Source organism: Halictus rubicundus, chromosome 18, assembly GCF_050948215.1.
Source record: "Halictus rubicundus isolate RS-2024b chromosome 18, iyHalRubi1_principal, whole genome shotgun sequence".
NCBI classification, from domain to species: domain Eukaryota; kingdom Metazoa; phylum Arthropoda; class Insecta; order Hymenoptera; family Halictidae; genus Halictus; species Halictus rubicundus.
The window spans coordinates 2,737,612-2,758,965 of record NC_135166.1 but is presented as its reverse complement, the minus strand read 5'-3'; the positions used below and the strand labels follow the sequence as shown (position 1 = coordinate 2,758,965).

The window sequence follows — 21,354 nt, the reverse complement described above, 5'->3', positions numbered from 1 at the left end:
CCCTTGTAATTCACTTGAAAACGCGAACGGATTGATAAGTTGCATATTTATGCAGTAATATTCAATAATATACTAACGGAGATTAACATTAAATTGAACATAAACATAAACATAAACATAAACATGAACATAAAAATAATAATTCTGACCATAAAATCAATATCTGAATGATTAACGCAAGTTGAAGTGATGAACAAATTTTTAAAGTAACCAGTAATTGCGAATGGCTGCCAGTGTGAAAAATATACCAGATAGAAATATAATTGTAAACCGAAAAGTTTATACATGTGTACTTTATGTTGCGATAAATGTACAGTAAATGTACAAAGAATTGTTTAAGAAGGTTATATATTTAGTACGTTCTACAAGCGATACATATATAAAACAGTTTTAATTTCTTGAACGCGTTATACGAAAGCCTACTGTACACGCATCGACTATAAAAGTTCAAATATGGCGCGCAGCCGGCAGCGCTCAAAATTGGTGCGGCAATCGTGTTAACCGCAGATCGCGGAAGTTTCACCTGGCCCGGAATATTCAACAAACAGTAAAAAGTAAGTGTAACCGTGTTTAGCACCACGCTTAACTCCAGCTGCAAACAAATTGAATATCGCGTACAACATTTTCGAGTAACGTCATCACACCGTGTAACGGCGCACAGTGGTGCCAAGGCGGCAAAAAATCCATTTTATAAATTTTCGATTTTTATAAAAAAAAATTATTTTTGTACAGCCTAATGCATGATGTGCCAAAGTCAGATTTTTGAAAAAAATTTTTTTACGGAGATATACGCATGGTAAATAACCATAACTTCATAAATTCATAATAACAATTTTTTATGTTAAATGAACAAAGTTTTCGTTCACTGGACCACTGTCGCAAAAATGCAACAGGTATTTTTTGGTAGTGCTCCAATGAACGCTATAAAAATAATTTAAGATAAAAAAAAGTTGTTATTAAATAATTTTGTATACATAAAAAATTAATAAATCGTATGCACTTCACATTTTTCTTTATTATTTAGAAATATTCCTAAAAAATTTCTCCTGGAACATCAAATAATCGTAACTTCCGCACGATTCACTCTTGGAAATTCTGAAAGTCGATATTTAAACTTAAATTGCGGCGAAAGGGTCTCGAAGGGTCTCATGATTTTTTGCACAAAGTTAGATCAATATAACACCTTGCCAAAACGATTACTTCCAGACCAAAATCTATTAAAGTATCTGTTGTATGCTTCCATAAATAAAAAATGGGCAGAAAACAGAGATTCTCGATTAGCCCATATTACTCAATGTCAACAACTTTTTACAAAAATTGTTTCCCCAAATAAGCGTTGTACCCGTGACAATCTCTCCACAAATTTTCAAACAAATTCGTTGGATAGTTTCCTTTTTACAGATTTTTTGCCGCTTTTCGGCCATTTGGCACCACTGTGCGGCGCGCCGCGAGTGTAAAAGGTCAACGGGACTCGCGGGGCCTTCGAAACTGATTTCTAGATCGCGTTAGGCAAAGTAATATCTCGACAGAAAGGATTCAACGGTGGCACTCGGTTCGAACAATTAAACGAGTGTTCCGAACGAGCTAGAGAGAGAGAGAGAGACAGAGAGAGAGAAAGGAAGATGGAGAAACAGCTCCGCCATTTCGTAAACAGTGTAATCTACTCCTGTCGAACTGGCGAAAAAGGACATGGGGCGAGCGAGCAGAGCCGGGCAGAGACAGGGAGAACGGGCGAATAGAGGAGAGAAGAAAAGCGTAACGAGAAAGAGATAAAGAAGGAGAGGACCGAAGGACACGGCTGTTGCATCCTGGCGTAGGAGTGCATCAACAGGATCTCGCTGGACCAAGTAGCTTCGGCTTCGTCCGTTGTCGTGACGCGGGGATAGGAAACGGGTCCGGTGGTGGGGGGATCGGCGATCGGCTTCGGTGGTGGGGGAACGGCACGAAGAGGAGCCGAGTGGAGCTCCCTCTGGCGAAGACCTCGTGTCAGTCGAGCCGTGTGCCGCGTCGCGGTAGTGTTGTGTCGTGGGGCCGCGATTCGCGTGTCGCGTCAACCACCAACGACGCTTTGTTTCCTGTGATTCGGAGCGATGTGAGTTCAGTGAAGCCGAGTCGAAGATCCACCCGTGGTCATCGCATTCGTCGTCGTCGTCGTCCTCGTCGGTTCTTCGGTTCGTTTCCATCGATAGAAACAAAAGAGACCAGCGAAGAGCGAAAACCATCGCGAGCCAAAGTTTCTCCGTCGCCGTGTCGGTGCGGACCGCGTGCTCCCTGCCGTGTGTCGGTCCTCTGCTCTTTTCGGGGGGTTTTTGTTCAAGGTTACCGTCTTCGGTTGCCCGGCACGAACGATCCGGCCCGTCCGAACGTTTCTGCCGGTTTTTTCCCCTGTCACTCGGCAGCGTGTTTTCAGCGAAACACACACGCACACACGGGCGCGCGTGCAGGCTCTCGATCGAAAAGAAAAATCTCGATTGCCGATCGACTCTGACTTGTTCCCGGTGACGATCGCGTGTGAGTTAGTGGTTTCAGTTTTCGGTCAAGTTGCAACGCCCGGTGTATCAGTGAAAATCCGAGAATCGCAAATGGATAATAGTGTCGGGACGGAGCAGCCTGTGCGACAGGAATCCTCAAGGTCACGGGAGAACCAGCCGGAGAGACGTCAGGATCATAATAGCGACACGGGCCAGCGGGGAGCGGACCTCTAACGAGCAATTTCGGGAGACAAAATAGAAAGAAACCACGGTTCGACCGAGGAAACAAACTGTCGAACCTTGTCGCGTGAGTGTGCGGAGCGCGGGGGCGAGAGGTACAGAGGAGAAAGAGAAAGGTAGAAGAAGAAGAAGAAGAAGAAGAAGAAGCGACGTCGGTTGTTTACTCGCGGGATAAAACGCGGACCGATTAAACGAGAACTGAAACGCGAATCGCGCGAAGTCAGTGTCCCTTTGTCTGCCGTGGACCCGGTGGCCGTTGACCCTTCGGCGAGTGGCCGCTGAATGTTTCTGGCTGCGCGTAAAAAGCAAGGACAACCGAAGTGACGGAGGACTACACGGTTCCATACATAAAAAATTAATTTCTCGTCGCGCGGTCGACGGCGTTACGGTTTCTCCGCGGCGGCGGCGGCGCCGGCTGATAAAACTTTCAGTTGTAATTTGCAGGTCGACCGGTGTGGCAATCCCCCCTCTCAGCACCACCACCACCCCCTCTCCCTCTTCTACAGGAAGCACCGATGCTGGTTTTCTCTCGTGTGCTTCCATCGGGACACGTGTACGAGCGCCGGTTTCGATTTGGGGTTGAAATGATTGGCCTCTCCCCGTAGGTCACTCTCTCTGTGTGTACGTTGGACCGCTATAGTGTTCGCGGTTCGTGAAAAACGGAGCAAGGGAGAGGCGCACGATTAACGCGCGTACCGTCTTTTAATTCACACCTGTACCTACGTACACGCATACTTCTAGAGACGAAGAGAGATAAGCTTCTCTATATCAGCTTATCTCTCTCTCTCTCTCTTCTGTCCCCCACTCTACGATTCTTTCTCCGCACGTGTATGTGTACCGTGCACACTCGGAGCGGAGCGTTCGAGCGAATCAGCCGAGTGGCTTTGTAGAAGCGTTCAAGAGGAGATCGTATCGATACATTGGACCAGTTGGACGGTCCGCGCCTCGTAATGAGCTAGAGCAGCACAGTGTACGTTGGGGGATCGAACGTGACCGGTGCAGTAGCCCCCGCATCCTCTATCCGGTATCCTCGAAGGAGCCGTTAATCGAGGTGCCGCCCATTACACGAAAAACCAATCGGGCCCGGGATCGTCTCGCCTTCGGAGGGAATCGGTCCACCCGATTGAATCGCGAATATTATACGTGATTTCTTCGGTCGAGCGTCGTCGTTTCCCGGACGAACCGGGAACGTGGTCTCCGGTACCGGGATCTTCTCTCCTCTTCGTCCTCCTCCTCCTCCTCCTCCTCTCTCTCTCGTTCTGTCTCTTCTTCTCGCGTTCGATCGAAGATGTCGCGGTGTGCAGCAACGACGGCAGTAGCATCACCACCAGCACCATCATCATCCGGAGAAAGCCTCGCGTAAGGGTTGCGCGAATCGGCGAGAGAGAGAGAGAGGGGAGAGAGAGAGAGAGAGAGAGAGAGAGAGAGAGAGCTGCCACGGAAGTACACCACGGGGGTGATTAGGCGAACCTTGAAGGAAGAGAGCCGCGAAATACACGCTGTCTTCGTCAAACCGGCCCAGAGAGATGACGATGGCCAGCAACATCGTGGTGGAGTGGCTGAGGTCCCTCCACCTGGGTCAATACTCGGAGTCGTTCATCGACAACGGTTACGACGACCTTGAGATCTGCAAGCAGATCGGCGATCCCGATCTCGACGCGATCGGCGTCTTCAACCAGTCCCATCGCGCCCGCTTGCTCCAGTCGGTGAAGACCCTACGGGAGGAGGGGGCCGCGAGCGTCTACTTCACCCTGGAGGAGAGCAACGACTGCCTATGCGACAATGTCAGCTCGAAGTCCTCGAGAACGTCCTCGGAGAGACCACCCAGTGATAAAGAGGCGCAGAGAGCATCGCCGACCGCCAGCTCTTCGAGCGGCGGTCAGGAATTAACCAAGTTCGCGGACGAGTACGAGGAGGGGAAGGCGGAGCTCGTCAGAATCCCGGGGATGCAGCTCAGGATGCTGCTGCAGGAGAAGCTGAGACACGACGGCATCAGGCTCGCCTGTCAGCCGTACACAACACCGGTGAGCACCAGGCCTGTCATTGTTTATTCGTAATTTCGCGAGCCGAGCCGAGCCGAGCTGAGCCGAGCCGAGCTGAGCTGTGTACCTGCCGGTACGCTCTTCGCAGGAACCGGTCATTCATCTTCCTAAGTAAGACACTCGCGCGAAAGAATCCAAGGGGAGCGGGGGCAAGATACGCCGCGGGGACGACGCCGAGATGAATCACGAGACATTTCCGGATGTTCATTAGGTTTTCTTCATTTTTTTTCTTTTGGTTTTTGGTTCCCCTCGCGGGGTCCCAGGGGCCGCGAGGTGCTCGGCCTTTCGGATTAACCTTTGCCCGCGCGAGGTCATCGCTGTCTCGATTGTCCTAGCGAACGCGTAATTTCTGCCGAATCAACGGCACAATGCCTGGACCAACATGTTCGCACTCTTTACGTGCGTTTTGACACGTCCCGTTGTTGTCGCTACATCACCAACATCGATCTTTTCAAAGACGTGGGCGAGACCGAACTATGATAAAAATGCGTAAGATTCGAAAACGTTTATAGTTTCGCGAATGCGATTAATGTTAGACTAGTGTGTTCAAAGAATAGTTGGCGCAGGGAGAAGCTTTGGGAGCAGTACAAAATGATAGTACGAAAATTACATTGGTAATAAGAATAGCTGTAATTATTAGATTAAATTGGTCGGAACGAGGACGTTGACACTTTAATTCGAATCGCGTCCGCGTTGGAACGCAATAAACATGTTAAATAAATATATTGCTTCTATAATGGAATATGCTAGAACGGGCTAATTGGTTCTAAAACCACATTCATTATAGAATCTGTTGGTCCTAGTGTACACACGCCGGATCACTGTACATTTGAAGGTAATCCGTTTCCGATTCGCAGTATAGAAAAATGTAACTGCTCGATCCACTAATTTAAACGGGTAAATGTATTGGAACAAAAACGTGAAATTGATCGAATGGCCAGAAAAATTCAAAAGAAATCACAATATTTGAGAAATATAAAAATGTACGTTTTCCACGGGGAAGTAAATTAGAATAGTGTAATTTTTCTGTAACTGAATTTTCCACGGAGGGAGCCGTGCGTAACTGATGAAGTAAAAATGACATCTTAGAGAAGGGGTAGACCACCATAAGTATCACGTCACTCAAACGATAAGCTGGGAGAGAAAATTCGACACTGCTCCAATTTAACGCTAAAGCGTCGAGGAACAATTTTTACTTCCCCGACCGCCGCGCATCAATTAATGCATTAAACCCTTTATGCAGTAACACTCGTGTCGATGAACTTCAGGCTTCGCGTAAATCAAACACACGAATTAATTTCTTGAGTTGGGAACTTTAAATTACAAACAATTAATGCACATGTACGTAAATAGAACCTTCGCAGATTGGTAATCGTCGGACCGGTAAAGCTGTTGCGTAAATAAATTACTAATTTATATATGAAATGAATAAGCTGCGAGCTTATTTATGCAGCGTATGCAAACGCTAAATATCGAGCGTGTCGGACCGGACCTGTTATTTTCAAGTACACTTACGAGCTCACGGTTGTCGTTGTAGATGCGCGAATCAACTTGTTAGGTAGTTAGAGGAGGACTACTCGAGTTAATAACATTTCGGAACAGAAGATGCAGAAAACTCGTAAGCCTCGTGAGACACGGCCAGGGCGCGGATAATCCGGTGATTCATTGTTTCCGTGTATATTAGCCCGCAGCCTCGGATAAGACAAACCGCGCTATAAAATTCCAATGCTCTATCTTGCCTGCATTTTAACAGGTATCGCCGTACAATTAACGAGCCGTTCGCTAATTGTAAGGTGAAACGTCTCTGCGTCGTGTTACGTGCCTTATATATTATATGCCTCGTTCCATGTGTCGTCGTTCCATCAAAATTTTAGTTGTCATTTTCTCCTGCAACTCGAGGCTATCAAAGATAATTTAATTTTAGCGAATAGGAGGAGGCACGCGCATAAGACCGACCTTGAGTTTTAAGCATATTATTTGGGCTCGTAAAATGTATTACTTTTTAAATAATACTTTCTTCACATAAATAATAATATACCTTGGCACAGGTGGTTAAAATTGATGGCGGTTTTACGATCCAAAATGTGATTATAAAATATTTGCATTGCAATCTTTCTAAAATTGGGTTCCGGTTTCGCCCAGAGAAAAATGTTGTTTTCCAATAACTTTTCTGACACTCATAGAGAATTTACTTTGTTGCGTAATAAACGTAACGAGACGGTTTTCGATAAGTGGTTTCTCTCACTGTAGGAGGTAAAGTTTTAATTACTGCCAAAGCTACTCGTTCACAGAACTACTATTTTAGGTTCTTGATTTTTTACAGCCAGAACTTTCAACTGAAAAATCCGAATTAATTGCAGTCTACGTGCCCGCGTATTTCTCCGTCTGTTCGATATTTTTTTTTTTTCAAATTTTCGCAGATGACTAAACAGGTAAAAATATCTAGTAACGCAGTTTGTTTCGCGGAAAAATCCGCAGTCGTTAGATTTCGGAATTGGTGGAACGAAATTCATGACGCGCGCGCGGACTTTCGCGACTGTTTGTACAGCGAAGAACAATTATTCTCCTCGACCTGCATGCCTCGATACACGACTTATTACGAGCCCGGGAGGGTGTAAACGTGTAACGTGACTGATAATGAAGAGCCGAGTAAGGCAAATGGAATTCGAATTAAGTGAAATACGAATTACAGAGACTCGTCATTGTCGCTGGTACGTTCACCGGGAATGCCGTATGTGTATGTGCGCACGTCTGTGTGTGTCTGTGTGTCGTCGTATCGTTATCACGAATGTAAAGCCTGGTCGCTTTATCGACTTCGAAACAACTGTAAGGTTCAGCTTCGTCGCTAATGATTCACACAGCCCGACAACGTCTTTCCCCGTATCTGCGTGCGTTAATTAGCGAGCGGCGAGCTGAATGCAGATGGAAAGATAGACGCCTTATATTGGGAAGCCTGGGTGGGTTTTATCTCGCGAGGATAAGTCTCAGCTGTTATTTACATTCGTGCCGCGACATTATGACCCCGCGTTTACGTCGGGGCTCTTATTTCACCGGTTTATGGTCACGGCTGCTTAGCTTATTGGGCAAGGTGGCGCTTACACAAATCGGACGGTTTGCCTTCGCCCCGTCGAATTTCAATGATAAAAGGCCGAGGGAACCCGCGTGACGATCGTAGGGCTGTGTACAAATTGATCTTTCCTCATAGCAATCGATACGAGCCCCAAAAAAGGAAAACTCCCTTAAGTTTAAAATCGGTACCCCCGTCGCAAAGGTGAAGTTGAGCACGGTTCAATGAATTATTTCTGCTGTTCTGCCTAGGAAAAAATTGCGAAAAAATTTGGGAACATTCTGCCTAATAGCAGGCACGACTGTGAATTTTTTCGGAATTTTTAACCCCGAAAGGGATGTGCAAAAATTTCGAGAAAATTGAAATTGCTGATTTTATATCAAAGTTACCGGATGACCGCGCTTTTTCACCAGCTTCCGGTCTCTTGGAAATTTTGCAAATTTTCGGAATCTCGAGCCGACCCGAGGCCCGGGTACCTGTGTACCGTTAGAAAATTGTAAATCACGCGGGAATTACGATTGGTGACCGGCCGTTGGGAATTTACGGGCGCGTTTGATACATTTCCGCGGTCGGCACCCGGGCCCTATTAGTTTCGAAATTTTCATTCGATCGCGCGTCGCAACGCGTTAAACGCCGCTACACCCGTCGAAGATTAATATCGAATTTATGAAGGCCACGGGAAGAATTTGAAAATTTTACGGTTCGCTTTTACGAGCCGCGGCCATGAAAAACAGTGTTTAACGCCGGGCTATTAATGAAATTGCGAACTCGTATAATTCACCGGGCTTACGGTGCTGTGTGGCTGATCGATAAACCGGCTGGCAAAAGAGCGAATTAAAATGCGGGGAAAGTCTAGGAATTAGCGGGTTAAGGGTGATTATCCGCAGAAACGTTCGCGGTCCGTCCGTGCCCGGATGGAGCTCTTTTTTTTTTGTAAGTGATAGGAGCATGAAAAAAAAAATTTCCCCCGCTCTCGTTACTTTTCATGAAGAATGTTAGCCTGGTCAAATTAATTCTCCGCGGTTTATATTACGTTTCGAAGTATTAAAGCGTTTCGGGTTCCGTTTAAACGTCACTGAATTTACCCTCAAAGCGGGCCGAGAGCGAATTTCTGCGACGCGGCTTTCAATTCTGTAACACGCCGGTGTTTAATTGCTGCCGGACCGTTGGAAAGTCTCGTTATGATTTTTTTTTATTTTGCCAAATGAGAATATATATAGACCGACATTCCTCCGAGTACGCACAGTTGCTGATGTTCGGACGGTTTTAAATGGACGATAATTTTTTCGCCATTGAATTTTCGCGAGAAGTTAGAGAGATTAGTTCACCGCATGCCGTCGAAAAGAAAAATCAAAAGAATGGTTACAGAAAAAGGTGGTTAAAAATTTTGGTAAATGTCTGTTTCTTTTATTTGTACAAATTAACGTAAAACAATCGTTTCGAGCTTCGAAATGGCGCCACTTTTCGAATATCTCGATGGACTTATGGTCCTCAAAACTGACCGGAATAGGTAACATAAAGCAACAGGGGGTGGGGGTTAAAGTATTTGTTACATTATCGCCGTGTTCGAAATGGTTTAACCTTTCGGCAATTAAGATCGGACACCGCACGAACACGGGACGATAAAATTCGTTAAGGGGAGTAGTATTTAAAGGGAGGAAATGGTTTAATTTGTTTGGAATATTTATTAGCCGGCGATAAAGACGGCGACGGGGCCCCGGTATTAAAGTTTACAACGGCGATCGGCGTCGAATCTCATATTTTTCGATGCGTTTCGAGGCACTTTGTGCACAACGGTTTTTCTCTGTGGATACTCGGCATACTCGCACGCAAATGACTGCGGCGCAAGAAAAAGGCAATAAAAATGCCCGTTCTCTCTCAGAGCACGGTGGTCCGGCCGTCACTTGCTCCTTTTTACCCTACCACGGCGCGATACGTGCGAACCTGTGTGCGCGAGCGTGTGCACGAGCGTTGTGTGCACGCGTGGAAGATTTCAGAGCCCCGCGAACGCGCATCGACCTCCGTCAAAATGATACTTACCACCTCCGGGCTCTCTCTCTCTCTCTCTCTCTCTCTCTCTCTCTCTCTCTCTCTTTCTCTCTCTCTCGGATGCATACTTTCGTATTTATTGGTTCAATCCGGAAGGTCCGATTTGTACGGCGCCTCGGCCACGTATCTGGCCAATCAACATTCCAAGCATAGGGACCACGTAGCCAATTACGGTATCCGCGATACAATCAGCACCACACTATGCGCCTATTTATTTGTTCAGCTGCTCGTTTATGGCGCAAAGAGTAAACACGTCGTGAATATCGGAACCCGGGCAACATTTCCCGAAAAAAAAAAACTTTCATTCCCGAAACAGATCACAGTTATTCGCGGGGAACGTCGTCGCGGTCCCAACGGGTTTTAAACGGTACCCGGAATATCTTACGGCGAATAAATGAAACGGAGAAGGTTCCACAAACGTAGGAACCGCCGAACGGAATTATTAAAAAGTTGAGAGAAAAATACGAACGCCGGCCATGTCCGCGCTAATTAAGGTCATTGGAAGTTCGTCCTGCGGAGGGTTCCCTTTAATGCATTCAAATGAAAGAGATCAAGAAGGAATTCCGCCCGTAATAGATTCGGCTTTTTAATGTCGCTAACTCGGTGCTCGTCTTTTTACCGTGATATTTCGCCGAGGGAACTTCGAACACCCTGTACGCGTGCACGCGTTACGCTCCTGCTGGAAACGTGTGTTCTTATAAATAATTTTTTACCCTAGAAAAATTAGTCCCAACAGTATTAATTTAATTTGGGAGTGCTAGGGCTAAAAAGCGAGGAATTTTTGGCAGGTGAAACAGGATTAGCAAGGATCGAGACCGGAGTTGAATATGAAGCCCCCGGAATTAAAAAATGAATTTGCTCGTTGTTTGAGGCCGGGATCTGTCGAATTTGTATCGCGAATGCGAGGGCGAGCCGCGATACGCGGTGGGATGTTTGAGAAGCGAAAAAGAGAGACCGCGGGCCGACGCGCGGGATTTTTAACGTGCGCTCTCCACCCCTGCATCAAGGAAGAGAAAACAGCCAGAGGCGGCCGCCGACGTTGTTTAGTTATAATTTTTCGCGAAGGTTGTCCGTCAGACTTGGAAAACACCGCACGGCTCGGAAACGGTTTCGGGGCGGCGCTCTAAATGCTCACTTGAACGCTCCCCGGTATCCCGGCTCTCGTTCTTTCGATAAAACAGCCGTTCTCCACCTCCCACGTGGGCGTCTTGCGGCTCCGATTCTTCGTGACAATTTATAGCCGCACGCACACGCCCGACCCTGAAACGTTTCATACTAAACGTCACGGCCAGACGCTCTGGACATACAAATTCATAAGTTTGCGCGCGTTCGTTCATTCCGAAGGGAGTCGGGTCTTCTTTCCGTTTAACGTGTAGTTTCAGCTTCATTCGAATTCTTGAATGCGCTTCGGAACTTGGGAAATGTGGTTTTTATACATGTCGCAAATGCCTCGCCGATAAATGTCCCAGAACTATCCCCACTCCCGCGGGGTATAACCTGTGTGGGGCCGAGAAACTCGAGTATAAGGAAGAATAGTGTATCTCCTCGCCGATATATGTCAAATATTGAAAATATATCAAATACAGAAAATATTTTCTATTTGAAAAAATTCTATCTGGGTTCCGCAGTAACATTTTCGGCGGCACCGCGCGAGTATGTGCGGCGTTGTAAAAAGTTGCTAAACGTATCGTTTGAATTCTGGTTTAGCAATAAAGTGGTAGACGCGCGTCGTACGCCGATAAAATAACAAAAAGGGAGGAATGTAAAGTTTTACTGTTCCTTCTGTCGGATTTTAAGCTGGAAAAGGTTTCCAAGCGAAAGTAAGGGTAAACGGATAGGGTAAGGGTTAGGGCGAGCTGTTACACTGTGTGTGTGTGTGTGTGTATCAGAATACATACACTGATGTGGGGTTCCTGTGATACGAAGCTCAGGTAACATAGGCTTTAGCGAACACTGGTTGAAAATGCATGTAAGGGATTGGTAAATTGAAGTTTCAATATCCATCGTTTTCTATGGATATGCCGTTTATTTGTTTACACGACGGAACGTAAGTTTTTGTTTAAATTTCAAACGAATCCCGTTTCTTTTTGAATATTGACGTTTTTGCAGGACGTTTTTGTAGACGTTTATTACTGCAAAGCGTATGTATACCTTTTCGCGGAATAAAATTGATGTACCACTCGAAAATATTTTTGAGTATCGAAAACGGTAACTTCGAACCAATTATAAAAAGGAAAGTTAAACCGCTTCAGAGTGCGGCGCAGGCTGCTATAACAAATAACATTGAATTGGTTTTTCCGACGTTTCATTACTATTTTTGCGGAAACACGCGAATTGAATATTTTTATAACATACGCGGGCTTTTCTCTTACGTATTTTCTTTTTTGGATCTGCAAACTCCATTTACGCGGTTTTTCACCCGTGCAAAAAGAACCACGCGAAACGAATACTCCGCGTAAATCGAGGAACAAACCTGCTGGATTGTCTAACAATTTCGCGTGGCTTCCATTTTGTAATTATCCGACTGCAATGGTCTTCCGATATCGTCGCAATTTCCCATTCTATTTTCCAAAAAACCTTTTAACCCTTAATCGGCATTACTGGGTCTCTGAAGACCCGATTGCCAGACAATTAGAAAATTGATGTACTCTTTTAAAAGTATTCATTTTGTTTAAAACCCTGAGCATCGAAATACTTTTGCAAGCACAGATTATATTTTATTCGAGTTCCTCCAGATACGACTCAGTTAATATTAATAAATACCAAACAATAATAATCAACCAGAAAGAAATAACTAAAAAATTATATCATTCTCGTATTTTGTTTCAAATCCTGAGCGTCAAAATACTTTTGCAAGCACAGATTATATTTTATTCGAGTTCCTCCAGACACGACTCAGTTAATATTAATAAATACCAAACAATAATAATCAACCAGAAAGAAATGGCTAAAAAATTATATCATTCTCGTATTTTGTTTCAAATCCTGAGCATCGAAATACTTTTGCAAGCATAGATTATATTTTATTCGAGTTCCTCCAGACACGACTCAGTTGATTTTAATAAATACCAAACAATAATAATCAACCAGAAAGAAATGGCTAAAAAATTATATCATTCTCATATTTTGTTTCAAATCCTGAGCGTCAAAATACTTTTGCAAGCACAGATTATATTTTATTCGAGTTCCTCCAGACACGACTCAGTTGATTTTAATAAATACCAAACAATACTAATCAACCAGAAAGAAATAACTAAAAAATTATATCATTCTCGTATTTTGTTTCAAATCCTGAGCGTCAAAATACTTTTGCAAGCACAGATTATATTTCATTCGAGTTCCTCCAGATACGACTCATTTAATTTTAATAAATACCAAACAATAATAATCAACCAGAAAGAAATAGCTAAAAAATTATATCATTCTCGTAACACTCCTCCTGTTAGGCTACCGTCCCCCAACGGACGAGGCGTTTCTAAATATTTCGAAAAAATCTCAGATCGGCAAGAAATCGCAGGAACCGGTCGGGCAATGTTTTCGCTTGTCTCGATTTTTGATCCCATAAATATGTGCCCGTCGCAAACACGGAGGGCCGGTGCGTCGGTGGTTTTTGGTCGATCCCAATCATGCTTAGTAAGTGATCGATCAGGTGAGTTTCTGATGTTCCAGGGGAGTGGGAGCGGTACAGCGACTAAGTTCTTCTTCGTGTGGTACAACTACACGCAGACCGGCGGTAATAGCGTTTAAATATTTGAACGAATGTTCAATCGATATCCCTTAGCCGTCCCCGTCACAGCTCTTTCTGAACCGCTCGTTCTCTTCTCCGTTCCTTTCGAGCTCGTTCTATCTTGCAGACGGCTGGCCGGGCACGTTTCAATGAAATATCAAACGCGCGGCGAATGAGATTCTCTTATTCCGGAAGCAGAATGGGACCCAGGAGAGGAACCGTCGAACAGAAAACGTTATACATCGCACGGCGACAACACTCTGTAATTGATCGGAGATAGCCGGCGACGGTATCGACTGACTACGATAATGAACTTGCTCCTCGAGCATATTTTCCATTAACCGGAACTCGAGCCTGCTGTAAAATCATTTTTCACCGTGTTTCCTTTCGTACTTTCATTAACGTCTACGTTTCTCCAAGAGGTACCTCACATTCAATATTTGTCCGAATATTCACGGAAAAATCCCGCGCAGTGGCAGTTTGAATTTATAAAAATTATAGAATTTTAGGACACTCGTTGAATACGAATACACGGTCCGAAACATTTTTAATCCTTCGCACTCGGCGCTATTTTCATTCCGAAACTACATTTTTCTTCCGTCTTGGAATATTTCCATTTTATTCATACGAAACTGATCCGATCACCACGTATAATATTTAAACGTTTAGTAATCTGTTGAATAGAAATTTTGTATTGTAACAAATATTTTGTAATTTCTTTGAAATAATGCCACAATAATTTCTAGTGGTGCTTCAGAGTCACCACTCGGATGCAAAGGGTTAATCGTACGAATATGGCGCTTTTTCGCGACCTTCCAGTCTTATTTTACATTTCAACCTTTCAGGTACCCGAGCCTCGGGTCGGGTCGGGTACCTGCACCCCCCTAGAAAATTGTAAATTTTAAAAAATTCCGTACAATGGCAGTTCAGCCGAACTACTAAAACGTTTCTGACATTTCTTGGTCTTCAAAAAGGAATCGCAGTATTCAAAATCGCGATGAAGAAGTGGGCGATTCAAAAAAGCGAAGTTTAAACAATGCCGCGCTGCCACGCCGGCGTTTCTCTGCATCGCGAAATAATTGCAAATGCGTATTTCAAGAGATTTGCACAGAATTTTTCGAGATACCTCTGGCCTTCTGCGGGCCCAGGGAAACTAGGATCTTTCGCAGGTTTAATTAAAGCGAGGGCGTTTTCTTTTTCGCAGCTGCGCAAGTAATTCGAAAAATTCTCGAGCTCGAGATACAGTTGACAAAGGAGGTTGCAATTTTCCGCCTACTTGGAACAAAGTTAGGAAGAATAACGCAGTTGACAGCAGAGATTTCGAAGAACGTTCCGAGGAGCCGAATTGTTTTCGGCCGGTCGAGTGTTTAATTCGTTCCGATGGGGGAAAAATTACGACCTGTTGGTTTATTTAAGTCGATCGAGTGGGGACGGTGGAATCGCCAAGATGGACATCGACCACACTCGAGCGAAAAACAAACGGACGAGGCAAGGGAGACGGGCGAAACGAAGAGGAACAACAAAGAGAAGTCGTCGTCCCCCCCCCCCCCCCCCCCCCGTCCGGACTTTTACTCTCATCACGGGCATTCAGATATATCTGCGTCTCTCCGGCAACGTATGCTCGATTTACACTTGCGCGAGTGTACACACGGTCGACCTAACGTAATCCTATCCTCATCTCCGTTCTTCCTGCAGCCCGTTCCGGCTCCGCGGAATCCTTCTATGTGCACTTCTTCACGGCTGGATTATCACAAGAACGCGGCAGAATGATAGCGCAGATGTTAAACATTTTTCAGAGGCCGCCGCGGATGTCGTGCCGTTCGGCCGCGCACGACGAGAATGAGAGAACAACAATGAAAATCGGACAGAGAACGTCGCAAACGGCGGCGCAGACAGTATTCTCGGTAGCCCAGTTTTAGCGAGGTAGCCGGTGCTTCAAAATCCGGATAGAGGAAATACTCGCTGCGACGCGGCAAACGAGAAATTATGGTAAAACAGTCCCCCCGTAACAGACAAATAGAAAAGAAGCGAAATTATAATGAGTTAGAAAGCTTCACTGCGCTCAGCAGAGTCGCCAGAGGGGAAATCGAGGGGAAGAGGTGACCCCCTCTCTGCCGGTGACCGTAGTCACGTGACGTCGCGACGCATGCGCGACGGAACGCGTCACGTGACCCGGCCCTTGGCGGAAGCGTGGGGGAACAGCTCGGTGCAAGGGGAAGTTAGGCTTCCCCTTAATGCTTCTGAAGCTTCTAATTTGTCCAGTTCGGATAATCGAGGCATCACTTTTTATAAACTTGCACGAATAACAATTCGCCGAGAGCGAAACGAGAACAGACACAGGCGCGTTATTTATCGTAGATCGACGCATTAATTATTCGATAATTGAGGGTGTAACCTCCTCGACCGAATCGACGTTTCAAAATGAAATTTATCGGCGCGCTAACGAGAAATTGAATTTCTCGGGATAATGAATAATACGTAGTTCATTTGTGCCGTTCTCGGGCGGGCCGCGCGCATAATCGAGTTACATTTCCGATAGTGTTGCCCCGTACGAAAGTGGTGCGATTAATCATTGTTCAGCGAGCGGGCGTGTTTTCAAGAATTAGCAGAGAAATCTATCCTCGTAGTCCTGTGTAACAGTCTACTTAGATTAGGAACGCAAATGCGTAGCGAGGCCGTGCCTTGTAGAGGATTTCCCCAGAAATCCCCTCTTTGCCTGTGTGTGTGTGCGTGTGCTCAACTCGTTCCTCTCGCCGCGTCCCCTCTACGGTTTTACACGAATCTGTTTGTGGAAATCGAACGCGGACGATCCGATCCGACTGCCGTGCCGCTTCAAAAGTTTTTTAAGACACGGGATTTGTGGGTTCAATTACGGGCAACCATGAACGCGCCGCTACGGGCTCGCTATTTTTATCGAGCCAGTCGCGTCCCGAAAGTTTCCTGCCTCGGAAGATTGACTCGGTCTTCTCGACGTCTTTTTGATTCCGTCAAATTTTATTCGACAATTCGTACCCACTCTGAAATGATCGAATTATCAAATTATTAAAGTGCTGAAATATTCTGACGCGCGTGGCAGAATTTACGGGAAAATCCTGAACGTAGTTTACTCGATATATGTCCAAAACGGGGCCCAGCCGTGGACATGTATCGCATAGGAGACGGTATTCTTTGATCCGAAAGTAGAAAAGGATAGCAAAGATCTAACGGGGTATACTCCGCGGCGGGGGGGGGGGATAGTTCTGTGACTTTTATCGAGTAGGACATATATAGACACGGTACTTTGATTTTTCGAACCTAATCCCGAGAATCCCAGAAGTATGCAAACTCGAAAAAGTAAACTTCCCATTCTGTTGAAATTGTCGATGTTTAATCTGTGACGATTTCGTTAAAAGAGATTTTACAGGGTAAGTAGTAAATTAATAGAAAAGATTGCGGAGATTCTGTGATAAAAGAATTATGCTTCTTTAAAATTTAAAAGTATTCCGAGGAACGTGAAGAATTAGCGAGCATTTTAATTTGCCGCAAATGTTTCACGTAACCCGGTTTAATTATTTGATGTTGAATGCACGTTCGGCTGACTCGGAAATTCTGAGGGAAACGAATTCGCTGATAACCTGGACACAGTGGAGATGACAAAAGAGTCGGACTGACTGTTCTTCTCCGCATACTCCTTTTAGTGAATGGTCCTTATTCTTCCGTTCCTCTTTCATAGCGTACATTTGTACCGACGTATTCGCTGCATTCTCGGAATTAAAACGATCTTTTGTAAATTCGGTTACTACTATTTCCCCAAGATTAAATGTCCACGGCAATGTCGGCTGATCGAAACCTTTTTTTGCAACTGAAAGATTCTTTGCAACTAAAAACGTCGCACATACAATTTTACCGGATACATGAATCTGACAAGTTTATCTAGGTGGTATTGTAATAGTATCAGCAACATTTCTTATCAGTATTAAGTCGCTTTTCTCCTTATCATTTTTGCTTTATCGTTTATCAGAACAATGAATGCAGTTAGTAATCATTTCCCAGAACTGAAGGTACTGAAAAGTGATACAGAGATGATTCAAATTATGATTTTTCTTCTGACAGGAAGCTCTTCACAAAACAATAACAATATTCTTATCGCAATAATTAGAACCGTGACTAATTCTATACAATGCTGTAGTTCATTCAATTTATTTAATATCAGACTATCGTAGATAATATTGTATATGATGTAGTTCGTGTTGCGCGACTGTCGAAAAATTCGCGTGCGCTACAAATGCATGGAGCATTTGTATACAACAAATAATCGAGGGGCAGAAAATGAAGCAGTCGTTCGATTCGGCCAATAATTTAGGCGTCGGTAGCGTCTCTCGCTGGAGGTACAATTCGGTCAAATCGAGTCGAATTTATAAAAGTAGACACGGAATGCCCGATTCTATTATTACCGGCATCGAACACTGTCGTGCTTTCAGCATTCGAGTCATCGGCGAAGGAAGTGGGAGGGGGCAGAATCCTCCCGGACAAGAATGGCGGGGAGGCCTCCCAAGTCGATTCTTTCGTCGACCCATGTACAGCTTAATTGGTTAAAGCAGTTGGCCGGCAAGCGAAAAATACGGGTTCACGTCCCCGGATTCGGTAACTCGATCCACCGATCTCCCTCACTCTCCAAAATCGGCCGCGATTCTAGATCCTAGGGAATCTCCACTTTCAAAATCACCCAGAACGCGAGGGAAACGCAAAGATAATTGATCAATCGTTTCAAGCTCCACTCCGAGTGCCGAGCAATTAAATTCGTGTTCCGTCGTTAATACGGTTCGAAGAATGAATTTGTATTCTAGTTGAACGATTTTTCGAACTGCTCAGTTGGAAGATTTCCGAAAATTTCTTCCACTTTGCCGCGCGAGTCCCGAGACTCGCCGTTATGGCAGAGTGTGGGAAACGTTGCCCGGAGAATTACAATGCGCATCCCGATCCGAGCCACGGGCAACCATGATTTCCGAGGAATCCTGTGTGGCGAGAAAGTTTAGGGATTTGACCGGAACCAATCATTTCCTGGCCCGGGATATATATTTCTGGTATCGGCAAAACCGTACACACATACATGCACGTTAAATCTGTTATTCACGATCGGTATCTACCTCTCCGGCCGCACGTGATACCGTCGTCACGCTGCTCCTCCAAAAGTTTCATTAACTGATTGCACCCACTTCCTAAACAGACTCCCGTCATTTTCAAATCGAAAACAAAGTTCGAGCGAATCATTAAAATCGCAGGAAAATTGTCACAGTTTAAATATCGAAAATTTAGTGTTCGAATCCTTTTCGGTAGAATGATTTTTTAATGCAATTTAGCTCGCAGAGGAGATCCGAAAATGCTCGGAGAACTCCGCGCAATAATTCCGTTTCCGAGGCTTTCGTAGAAATCGTAATACGATAGAGTTGGCCCGAAAATCGAGGCCGGAGTGTTTTCGAGTATGAAACAGAAATTCGCGTTGGTGGGGGGGGGGGGGGGGAGATAGGATGACGCCAGTTCCGGACAGTGGAAAGTTCAGGTAACGTTTCGATAACGCAGGACAAACAGTGCTCGGAATGGTGTCGGAACATTATAACGTCACGGACCGGGACCAGTGTTTCAAAGTTGCTCGATATTTCGACAATCCGTATCAGAGTCAGGAAAGCGGTGTTCCCGTCTAACAATTCGCATGCTCCGCAAATTGGTTCAAGTGGCTACTTACCGAGTTACAGTTTATTGCACGCCCAGGCCACTGCAGTATTCGCAATTATGCTCTCTCCGGGAGCAAGAGAATCGGAAGAGAGGCAAGACAACGGGGTTCGGGGGGGGGGGGATGAAAAGAAAGGAAGTAGATGCCGTGCGCCAGCGATGAAGCGTTTATTTACACGAGCCGGCATCTCGACGGTGCCACGTTACGTTACATTATGCGTCTTCCTTCAAGCACGGCTTACTCCCTTCTTCTCTTTTCCATTTTTTCCAGTTATTTTATTTGCCCGCGAAGATGACTTGAAACGGTTTCCTTCGCGAATGGATGAACGGATAGAATATTATTTAAAATTATTTAAAATATTACTCGGCAGCCGGGGACGCTCGGAACGTCTTCTTTGACGCGAGAAGCTTCCAAATGACACTTCACAGTGTTGAGACTGTTGGCTCCGTGCTGGATTTTTAAACAATTGGAGTGTAGATTCCAATGGGCTGCTTCTAATGAAAACTATTTATTTAATCTGTGATGTCATTCCATTAGTTTGGATTATTCTCGCCCACTCTTTCTAATTCCATCTTCCGGAAATCTATTTCCTCGTGAAGAAACAGGATCCAGAGTTAATCCATTTGGACCATATTCTGTACAGTGAATTGGATAAAAAGATAAGTTGTCATATAACTTCTGAATATGAGGCTATTGTACCGTACCGGGAAAGGTGGCTCCCAGCAAGCCTCGAATTTATTTTTCCGAACGTGCTTAATTATCTTTGTAACGAAAATCTCACAAGACTCTCGCTAGTATTAAATCGAAATAGTTGAACCCATTGCCCTACAATATCGAGTCGTGCTCGTGATGAAGATTCCGAACGGAATCTAATAAATATCTACATTATTAATTTCCTTTAAACCGAAATAAAATTCTATTTTGGCGTTGTTAATGCGCAGCTATTGAAGAACATATAGGCATAAAATAGATTTAGATTTTCTTCTTTTTCTGGGAAATTACGAATTACGAAACAGTTCTAATCACTAAAACCGTAAAATGAATCGTAGTGCAAGGGGTGAACACGTTGTCTGAATCGTTTGTCCACGTTCTAAAATGAATTTTCACGTTAATATATTCATCGTACAAAATTTTATTAGTATCTGTAAAATGCAAGAAAGTCGGAAAACTGCTCGATATCGTTTAATTTTTTCTCAATTTTTATTTCATCAAACAACTCACCTTGATTTTGCGGAATTTTTGAGGTTTCTAGTTCGGTCGGTGTCAGGTGGTAAAATTTGAGAGTGAAGTGACCTCGCAGAGAAACGTCGTGGTTTCGGCTTGCGAACGGTTAAACGTTGTAGACGGGTGACAAGCGGGAAAATGATTTGAATTTTCTTCGAGAAATCGCGTTGGAGACGCGCGTGCGACGCAGGTAGCGGAAAGAAGGGAAAGGTAGGTTGTGGAAGTTGTACGTCGGTTCGATAATAGCGGGCAACAAGGTGGGTTTCGAACGGTTCTTCATTTCCATCGGTCCGGTAAGTTGACGGTAGTTTCGCCCGTGAACAATTATTGCCGTCGTTACGGGAGGGGCAGTGGAGGGGGACTTCTGATCTCGGGGAACGTTACATAAATGGAGACACTCGACCAGCCGTAAACTCTGATCACCGGCGAAATATCGTGCCGGTGGAGCTTTTAGAACCGGAACGCACAACACAACGCGTACACCCCCTCCCGATCGATTTGATCGTATTTTCCGTCGCGATCGATTGCCGATGTCCCTCCTCCTTTCCTTTCAACGGTAACGACGGCATTCTGCTCGGAAAGCAAAGCCGACGCAATGGGTTTAGACTGTTGCAGGGACACGAGACAGGCTGCACCCTCCCTCCCTCCCTCCCTCCCTCCCTCGCCTTAACCATTAGCGTTGCAATTAAACATGTTTATTACCCGGCAACCGTAATACAACCCGGCGAGTCCTTAATGTTTCCTAGATAGCGCTGCATGCGTTGCGTGCCAACCCTCCCGACCCGACAGGGGAATACTGTGCGCACGGTAATGCTTCTACTTAA

At 45.1% G+C, this 21,354-nt stretch overlaps 1 protein-coding gene across 4 annotated transcripts in view; it reads left to right on the top strand.

Moving 5' to 3' along the window:
* The first annotated feature begins 4,131 nt into the window (after window positions 1-4,131).
* Window positions 4,132-21,354, top strand: part of LOC143363041 (uncharacterized) — a 382,608-nt gene continuing 365,385 nt past the window's right edge. For 2 of the 4 annotated variants that reach the window (XM_076803646.1, XM_076803644.1), the window contains exon 1: window positions 4,132-4,735. In XM_076803646.1, coding sequence (XP_076659761.1) covers window positions 4,238-4,735 — 498 coding nt within the window. In that variant the 5' untranslated portion in view covers window positions 4,132-4,237. The remainder of the gene's footprint in view (window positions 4,736-21,354) is intronic. The other 2 variants (XM_076803647.1, XM_076803645.1) reach the window with 1 other exon arrangement.